The sequence below is a fragment of the Guillardia theta genome, assembly GCF_000315625.1.
Source record: "Guillardia theta CCMP2712 unplaced genomic scaffold GUITHscaffold_4, whole genome shotgun sequence".
NCBI lineage: Eukaryota > Cryptophyceae > Pyrenomonadales > Geminigeraceae > Guillardia > Guillardia theta.
Genome location: NW_005434670.1, coordinates 883,165 through 892,470, shown reverse-complemented (window position 1 = coordinate 892,470; position 9,306 = coordinate 883,165). Strand labels below are relative to the sequence as shown.

The 9,306-nt window shown below is 48.5% G+C and overlaps 3 protein-coding genes across 3 annotated transcripts; 2 read left to right on the top strand and 1 right to left on the bottom strand.

Moving 5' to 3' along the window:
* Nucleotides 1–2,614: 2,614 nt before the first annotated feature.
* On the top strand, nucleotides 2,615–3,325 carry GUITHDRAFT_58356 (hypothetical protein; the record flags this gene model as incomplete). The annotated part of the gene is made up of 1 exon (XM_005841087.1): nucleotides 2,615–3,325. A coding segment is annotated over one exon (711 nt), but the record flags the coding sequence as incomplete, so codon positions are not given.
* Nucleotides 3,326–3,598: 273 nt separating this feature from the next.
* Nucleotides 3,599–6,947, bottom strand: GUITHDRAFT_159175 (hypothetical protein; the record flags this gene model as incomplete). Its single annotated transcript, XM_005841086.1, has 19 exons — nucleotides 3,599–3,818; nucleotides 3,874–3,946; nucleotides 3,999–4,071; nucleotides 4,119–4,174; nucleotides 4,223–4,306; nucleotides 4,364–4,412; nucleotides 4,461–4,554; nucleotides 4,653–4,734; nucleotides 4,915–4,986; nucleotides 5,038–5,094; nucleotides 5,145–5,201; nucleotides 5,256–5,339; nucleotides 5,389–5,494; nucleotides 5,540–5,648; nucleotides 5,697–5,767; nucleotides 5,812–6,343; nucleotides 6,394–6,486; nucleotides 6,536–6,872; nucleotides 6,900–6,947. 19 exons carry the CDS (start codon nucleotides 6,945–6,947, stop codon nucleotides 3,757–3,759), a joined length of 2,139 nt encoding a protein of 712 aa, XP_005841143.1. The 3' UTR covers nucleotides 3,599–3,756.
* Nucleotides 6,948–8,453: 1,506 nt separating this feature from the next.
* On the top strand, nucleotides 8,454–9,245 carry GUITHDRAFT_100411 (hypothetical protein; the record flags this gene model as incomplete). The annotated part of the gene is made up of 3 exons (XM_005841085.1): nucleotides 8,454–8,666; nucleotides 8,736–8,795; nucleotides 8,844–9,245. 3 exons carry the CDS (start codon nucleotides 8,454–8,456, stop codon nucleotides 9,243–9,245), a joined length of 675 nt encoding a protein of 224 aa, XP_005841142.1.
* Between the last annotated feature and the right edge of the window lie 61 nt (nucleotides 9,246–9,306).

Genomic DNA, 9,306 nt, shown 5'->3' with positions numbered 1-9,306 from the left:
GTTTAATGCACACAAAACCAGTATTGAGGAGCACATGAGACATAGACTGTATGCTAGGATGTGAAACCCAAGCATCCAGACATGAGAGGACCTTAACAAGACGGCTAGGAAAGTCCCCTCTTCATCCCATGTACTACATGCCGCCTCGCCACGTAAGTCGTCTTGGTTTACAGGAGAGTTTTTGTTAACTCGGCGCTATCTGACTGGCACGGCTGGCATACGTTCCATCCTCCCCCCGAGTTTCTGAAATAGTACGTTACATCGGACGGCAGAAAGTCACACAAACAAGAATGTCAGCAGATCCAAGTCAAGATACGATGATACAACTTCAAGTTCACAGTCATGCTGAGTGGGCAATAACCATTCAAGGATTGTCCATTCTGAAGAAGATTTTCATGCAGGGCTATTAGATGTGCAGTAAAGAGATAAAGGAGATGCATAGCGAGCGGATGCAATGAAGAGAGATAGAGTAAAGATAAGAGTGTCTGAGAAGAGAGAAAATAAAAGAGAAGACGAGAGAAGTTTGCTCGCCAGCATTTGAAGACCAAAAGATAAATTTTTGAACCGTAAAGAACTTGTGACCAGAGATTGCTGCCGCGAGATTGGAACATCCGTTTCAAGGCATCTGAAGATAATTTGCAGTTGTACCTTGTTCGCCGATCCAGAAGTAGCTCCAGTTATGCATGCCACAGCCTAGCTCCATGACATGAAACTTCCGCCAGATCTCCTGGTAGTTCCATGTGATCCTACTCAAAGATCAAGAAAATAAGAATCGAATCAGCTTCAAGTGCGTTTCCACACGGTTAAGCAGATATTCGACCGACCAATCTGGCTGGGGAAAGGCTTGTTTTTCCTATTCGAAGATCAATCAAACAAATTGAGGCTGGGATGAGAGGCCTAAGCAACTTGCGGCTAGAGAGAGAGCCTGATTGAAGAGAAGAGTCATCCGAATGTGTAAGGCTTGATAGAAAGTTGCATGAATTTTCAACAGTAACGGAAAACAATACCAAGAAAGAAAAAACTTCAGTAAACAATTCAACTAACCAAATATAAGATCAACATGATTGAGCATGTAATCGGGGCCCATAACCGACGGAATACAAGTTTGTTAGACTTGTACTAGTCCAAAGTCACGCAGATATCACATCGACCTTAGTTGTAACAAGACAGTTTTTGCTCAAGACCGAGTTTAATGCACACAAAACCAGTATTGAGGAGCACATGAGACATAGACTGTATGCTAGGATGTGAAACCCAAGCATCCAGACATGAGAGGACCTTAACAAGACGGCTAGGAAAGTCCCCTCTTCATCCCATGTACTACATGCCGCCTCGCCACGTAAGTCGTCTTGGTTTACAGGAGAGTTTTTGTTAACTCGGCGCTATCTGACTGGCACGGCTGGCATACGTTCCATCAGCAGTGGCCGGCGCGGCTGCCAGGTCCCCGCGTCCGACTCATGGTGACCCCGCCGCGCCGCGCGCCGCGGCGCGGCGGCGCGGGCCGCCCGGGCCGGGCGCCGCCCGGCCCGGCCGCGCGTACCGTACTACCGTACCATCACGGAGCCTCGGGGTCCGATCACGGCCGTGACTGCGCGGCAGGTGTCACTGGGCCACACTGAAGCCTGACAGTACTCCAAGAGGTGGATTAAAGCCTTTTTCAAGTCTTGAGTTGAGGTGGCCGGCAGTCTTTTTTCCGTCACGCCCCGGCGCTGCGGTCGGCGCGGAGCTCCGCTCAGCCGCTTCGAGGACTTTACTCAAAGTTAAGTTAAAAATCAGTACGAGGACAATCAGGAGAGTCGAGGAGGCTTGACCCTAGTACGGCGGCCCGTCACGCCAGTGACTTGGCAGGTTAATCGTAGGCTGACTATCATACCGTACCGTCGTGGCTGTGATCGGACAGGTTTGAAGACGGTTCAATGACGGGATCATTATTTTAGTTCAGTAAGTTATCTCCGAAGTTCCGGTACCAGAGTATTGTTACTCATCAAGTTCCGGTACTAAGACTAGCAGCAGGCTCTACTGCGCCGCGCCGTGCCGCCGGGCATTCCGTGACAGAAAAAAAACTTAAAATTGTTTTTGATTATTATCAGTCAACAAGTTACGTGTCCTGATGAAGGTAGGGGTCCTTGTCCACTATAAGGGGAGGGTACTTTCACGTGCAGTGACGGGGCGGTGCAGGGCTGCTGTGATGACGGGGGTGGGGGTGGGGAGGGTACCAGTGCACTGTGTGTGTAAAGCGAACTGAAGGGTACACAGGTGAAAGGCACTAACAAGGGGGGTAGGGGTAGAGGAAAGCAACAAGATGGGGTGAAGAAATGACTAGTAAGTTGGGGTGATAAGCGTGAAATAGTACTGGGTACCCCTAATGTCGCTGTGTCCAAAAGTGTGTCCGATCTGAGAGGGTAGGGTGGTGCAATTGAAAGGATTGAAAATGGCGAGGCTGGGTATGGCGATTGCGGTGGTAGTGGCGGCAGTGGCAGTGGCAGTGGCTATAATGCCAGAGCTTCTACTTATGATTCCTAATGGTTTCATGCTCTGGGGATTGTTGGGTTATGAGATGCCGCCTTATTTTGATAGGACTCCCTTCATGAAGGAGGAATTCGGAACGTGGACGAAGCCTGGCGATGTGATTATCTCGGTTGCATCCAAGTCCGGCACGACTTGGATGCTATTTTGTGCTCACCAGATACGAACTAAGGGTTCAGACGAAATTCCTTTCGAGGACGTAAACATCGCTACCCCTTGGATAGGAAACAAGCATCTTCCTGGTCAGACTTGGCAACATTTCAAAGAGCTTTTGAACACGACTGTCTTGGATGATGGGAGTATGTTGAAGGACCACTGGGACAATAAGGCGTATCCCTTCAGAATTTTCAAATCTCACTTTGGCCCAAAGGTTGAGAATGGCTCTTTGGATGATGTACTCCCTGTGAAGGATTACCCCGACGTGAAATTCATCGGGATGGCAAGAAATAGCATGGACGTTGTTGCGAGCTTCTACACGTTTTTTGCCAAGCACAGACCCGAGTTCAAGAAGATGTGGGGAGGATTCCCTCCCTCTTACGAGGATAAGATGACCGCCCTGAAAGACTTCCTCCCTGGAGGGCTGCTGGAATACCTCTACTTCGGCTATGTGAAGTCATGGTGGAAAGTACGCCATGAGAAGAACGTGCTTCTTCTTCATTACTCAGACATGAAGAAAGACTTGGATGGTGGAGTTCGCAAGCTCGCTGACTTCTTGAACGTCAAGCTGACAGACGAAGAGCATGCTCGAGTGGTGCAGAAATGTCAGTTCTCGTACATGAAAAAGCACGAGGACAAGTTTAATTATCGGCTATGGTCGAACAAGTTATACCCCAACGCATCTATCATGTGCGGGTCGACATTCTGTGATGAGAGCGTAAGAGGGTCGGTCATCTATAGAGGGAAGTTGGGCGACGGGGGAAAGCACTTCACTCCTGAAATGCTGCGACTATGGAATGAAGCCGTCATGTCGGAATTCCCCGACGAGGAGCTGAGAAATTGGGCTGAAAATGGATCAGGCTGAGTGTGTGGATTGATGACCTGTCATTGTTTTATAGCAATTCTTTCGCAGAACAATATGTTCATGGTAGCACTTATCACTCCGATAAGGAGGGTTAGGTAGACGTAAGGATACACTGCGTGTGCCAGCGATTTGGGTCCGAGCTGATCGAAAACGTTTTGAATGAATCCGACGCTCTCTTGCTGCTGCAATATTCATACTTGTTTCGAACTTCACTGTGGCTGAAGCTTTGAAAGAACTTCACGTACGGCTGCTGGGATTTGTGTTCCGGGTCCTTTGAGGAAACCACGGGTCAATGCGCAGAAGCGAATTAGAGAGGGAAAGCTCACCGAAGACAGCAACGGCACCTGCCTGATAGAGCATGTCGTAGTCGCCCTCAGGGATCACTCCTCCAACAACAACCTCCAATCACCGGGTCAAGACCTGGCTATCACACTCTGTTACCGTTCGACACCTTTGGAGCAACTTTGAGCCCTGCAGACTTGGAAAGCGTTTCTAGTTCCTTGACCAATGCGGGAACAAGAGTCCTGACATGCACGATAAGCAGCAAGATTACTACCTTTCAGTGCTCTACCTGTGACCTGCCGCTTGAGTTGAAATTCCTACGACATGTACATCAGCGTCCAAGGCCTGTTGGATCGATCGCTCAGGTCCATGTCAGTTATCAGTCAACGTTACCTGAACAGCGACTTCATTGGGTGTCGCAAACAGAGATCCAATGTCCACGTCCCATCCAAGATCAGCGAAACCACTGGCAATAACCTGAAAACAAAGAGATCGATCATCAATGACATTCTCTGAGAGAGAAGGTTACAATACCTTCTGTCCTCGGTCATGACCGTCTTGTCCCATCTTTGCAACCAGAATTCTGGACAACAAGAAGTCAAGATTGGAATACTTCATGAAGTGAATGCACCTTGGTCGCCTTCCTGCCTCCTTTGCAAATTTGTCGACTAGTTCGCGAGTTTTTGTCACCTCATCACTGTTTCCGTATTCAGACGAATATGCTCCTAAAGAATCAGTCAACAAAATGGTCCTGAGCAACATACAACACGCTCAAAAATGCTTTGAACTTCGGGATGGTCTTGCTTTCGGACATGTTTCTTACCAACATTGATCTTCAAGCCTCCTTTGTGGCGACCAAAGATGTCAGCCAGGGTCTCAGAAATCTCTCCCAAAGTGGCCCGGACCTAAGATTGAACAAGATAATCAAGAGATGCAGTGCCTTGGATTTGCCCATTCGAATACCTTGGCTGCTTCCACACAACATTCCAAAAGATTGCGGGGGGGAGGCTCGTGCGCTCCAGATGCAGCAGTCTGAAATCACAAAAATCTTCAATGACCTTGACGAGCTGTTCGAGTTTCTTTACCTTCAAATCTGCCAACGCCTTATCAACCTTTGCTTGATCTCTGCTCGATTTCACAGAAGCGAGTTTCTTCAACTGATAGAAATGGGTCAAAATCCAATGTTAGAGAATAGTATATGTCGTTGCCTGAGATTCCTTGACAGCCTGGTTATCAATGATGAATGCATCAACCTTTTGCTCTTTCTATATGCAAATCTTAGCATTCACACTAGAAAAACTTCTAATTTAGCTACCTCAGGTTTATACTTGTTGACACCAACCACAACGTCAAGGCCAGCATCGATTCTTGCCTGATGATGTTCAGCTACTTGAGAAGAAAGCATGTTTTAAATATGAACAATCACCTGCTTGCGAGCAGCGCATTCTTCAATCTTCAATTTGGGCATTCCAGATTCGACTGCTTTTGCCATGCCACCCAGTGCTTCAATCTGTGTAATGCAAAGAGTAAAATTCGTAAAATGTATGTCGGCATGGAACCTCCTCAACAATTGCAAGTCCAGAATTATAGAGCTCCTGAGTCAAGGCCTCCATCATGTAGCTGCCCGCCCATGGATCAATGACTTTTGAGATTCCAGTCTCATGCCTGCACAGGGTTTAGATTTGTCGAATATGATCAATCGTAACTTACTGAAGAATAAGTTGCGTGTTCCTTGCAATTCGAGCAGAGAACTCAGTTGGAAGGGCAATGGCTTCATCAAACGAGTTTGTGTGAAGTGACTGTGTTCCACCCATCACCGCTGGATATCAGTCAGATTCAGGGCTTTGGCAAACCAGGTTTCACACACCAGCCATGGCCTCAATTGTTGTCCTCACAACATTGTTGTATGGATCCTGAGCTTGCAAAGAATAGCCGGATCTAGGCAAAAGTCAGCAGACCTTTGACACTGGTGGAGGGGCTACGTCTGGCAGTGAGTTCTGAGCAGAAGGGACTTCTCCTTCTTGGGGTTGAAGTATTTCTTCATCACGTGGGCCCAGAGCTTTCTTGCTGCACGGAGCTTTGCGACCTCCATGTAGAAGTTCATTCCGATACCAAAGAAGAAAGAAAATCTTGGAGCAAGGTCGTCCACACTCGCTCCCGCTGCCGTGCCACACCGCACGTACTCTATCCCGTCAGCAATTGTGAAACCCAACTCCAAGTGTGCGGGAGCGCCCGCCTCCTGCATATGATACCCGGAAATGCTGATAGTATTGAACCTCGGCATGTTCTTGGAGCAGTATCCCATGATGTCACTGATAATTCGTAGAGAAGGCTCCGGTGGGTATATGTAAGTGTTGCGAGTCATGTACTCCTTGAGAATGTCGTTCTGAATGGTTCCGGTGAGCTTTTCTGGTGTCACTCCAGACTCCATCGCTGCGACGATGTAAAATGCCATGACGGGAAGGACTGCGCCATTCATGGTCATACTGACCGAGATCTTGTCGAGGGCAATACCTGTAAATACTCATTCAAACAATCCAAAACGATGGAATTCATGCAACAACCATTGAAAAGCACTTTCATGTCTTCCACAGTGTCAATGGCCACACCAGCTAGGCCAACATCGCCCATGGCTCTTTCATTGTCAGAGTCGTATCCTGAGCATTACAAGTCACTTGACACACCGATGAAAGAATTTGTGAAAACCTCTGTGAGTGGGAAGGTCAAAAGCCACACTCAGTCCTTGCCCGCCTGCTGCGATACTCTTCTTGTAAAATGCATTGCTTGCTTCTGCAGTACTGAACCCAGCATACTGTCTGATGGTCCAAGGCTTCTGAGTGTACATGGTGGCATAAGGCCCACGAGTGAACGGATAGACGCCGGGAAGGTCTTCACTGATTTCCTTCATGTCAATGTCTCTGGGAAGGTACAGGGGCTTCACGTAGATGCCCTCAGGTGTGTTCCACAGAAGCTGGTTGCCTGGGTCCTCAAACCCTGTCTCCTTCTTAGCCAGCTTCGCCCATTTCTCAGGGAACTCAAAACTCTTGGTAGACAATCCACGGCGAGCAACCTGTCCCGCTTTCCACAGAGAACGCTGAGAGAGTCGAAGATAGGACATCTCCTAGTAGTGTTTGAAAGATTCGAATAAGATTTTCTCCTCTGCACAACCAGTCAGTTCCATAGGCACAGCAAAGGCTAGAACACAGCAATGCAGTCTTCCGTGCGGCATGTTCTCAGGTACAATCACCACCAGACACGGGGATCTCTCTGTCCCTTTCACGCTGATCATGATTTCATGCTACTCGACGCAGCCTCGTCTCGTCCCTTCATCTCTCCTGAGCTTCCCTGCCCTGCCCTGCCCTGCCCTGCCGTTTCCCTCCTCCTCTCGTCCCATGTCGATCCGCTTGCTCGACTACGGCCATTTCTTTTAGTTTGTCGTAGCAACATCCTTCACGGAGAGGGCTTGCGACAACTGGCTTTTATCATCAATTGTCCCAAACAATTAAGGTAATTTTGAAAATTACTGTTGTATTATTGAAAACTGATAATCAATTTTCCGGAGTTCTCAAACGTTTGCATCTTGCTGGGGCGCATCGCTTCCCTACCCTCCCACCCTCGTCGCAATTGTCTACCCCACCTATCCGGAATACCCTCAAAAAATATATGTTTGGACCGGGTCATCACTGGGCTATTTGGACCCCTATGAAGGGGGAGGTGGGGGGTCTCATCTCCGTTTTTTTCAAGTGAAACGTGGAGGAGATACCGCCAGATTAAATTGGAGTTTTAAATGTAAAACTTTATAATATGATGTACCTCTGATATAATGTACAATGGAGAGTATAAAGATATAAATTGTACAAAGTTTCATTATTTATAATCATGTAAGCTTGAAGGTACAAGAAATATAATCACGACAGAGAGATCGTGGGGGGCAGCGGAGGTACCAGGCTCAAACGTTTCAGTAGTGAAATTTTTGTTGGTACAATTTTTCGCTACAAAATTGTATGTCGCTATCTGTACTTTCCATAATTAGATTATTGATCACTGCAATGTACCAGCCCAGGGAAGACTGAAGTTGAGGTACAAATGTAAAATTCTTTGCAAACAAAAACCTTTGTGTATAACAACAATTTGCTGCCTTCCGGAAATGCTATCTAAATTAATAAATATTTGTAAAGTTTGCTTAAGTATTAAGAAAAGTAAGCCCGCCTGCGTTTTTGATTAGCTCTTTATCCGAGACACTTGTCAAAAATATTTTATATAAAATGTTCTTTTAAAAAAGGCCCTTTGGGTCGTGGCAGAGCGATGCTTCACTGCACCCAGACGCTTCTAGGCCATGGCAGAGCCGACGGGCGGGCAGGGATGCAGGGATGCAGGGATGCAGGTAGAGGAAGATCTGCCATCACACAGGAGGATGGCCGGACAGGGAACCTCTTGCTAGGCAGAGCCAGAGTCAACAGTTAAGCTTGCACGTACATGAAGCACTGAAACATATGATATGTAAACCAATGTAGAGATGGGAGTTGGGACAGAGTGCGATGAGAAGGGCAGATGGGGAGAGGGAGAGGAAGGTGATGAGCTTTGAAAGAGGAAATCCAGACAAGCAGAGAGTCCTGGTCTGATGATGTCTCGCAGGCCGCCAACTTGTACTGAGCAGGAGAAGGGGACCATGGACGAGGACGCTGAGAAGGAGCCGGTGGAGAGCTTGGAAGCTGAGAATGAACCGCAAGCTGTTGACGAAGCTGAGCAAGCGATCCCGCACAAAGATCCCGAGGACCTGGAGTCGAATGGCGACGAGAGCAGTCGAAATGCTGACGATACGGAAATACTTGACGACGTGAGATCTTGTGTGCTTGAACTTCGTCCTACCGTCCTGAGCAGCTGCTGTGTTGTGATACCGTTGCAGGAGAACGGACAACCCGATGCTGAGTCTGAAGAGTCTCAACCTCACTTTGCGCTGAACGATGTGAACATGTCCTGATCATGTTCACCCCTCGTCTGACATGTCGGCCAGTCCTTCGGTCCGAGCAAGGTCTCGCTGAACGGGATGCACCGGGATGAAGACAGCTCGCACCCGCGCTGGCGGCGGAGGAAGAAGCATGTCTTTGTTGTCTCCTCTGCCGGCAAGCCTATCTTCACGCGCTACGGGGACGAGGACAAGCTCAACCCGCTCTTCGGAGTGATGTGTAGGTTGTTGAGGTCCGGAGGATGGTGGGATCACCAAGGCTCTGCAGGCTCCCTTGTCTCCTTCATGACGCAGCATGACGACATACCCCGCGTCGTCTTCGCGGGAGATCACAAGATCGTTTTCCTGATCCGAGGCCCGATCTACCTCATCATGGTGTCGAGGACCAAGGAGCCAACTCCCCACATGGCGCGACAGCTGCAGTTTGTGAGCGGCGCGATGAGACCTTGATGCCTTGCTGTTGCCTTGCCCTTCCTCCCTCCTTCCCTCCCTCTTCCCCCCCCTCTCTCTC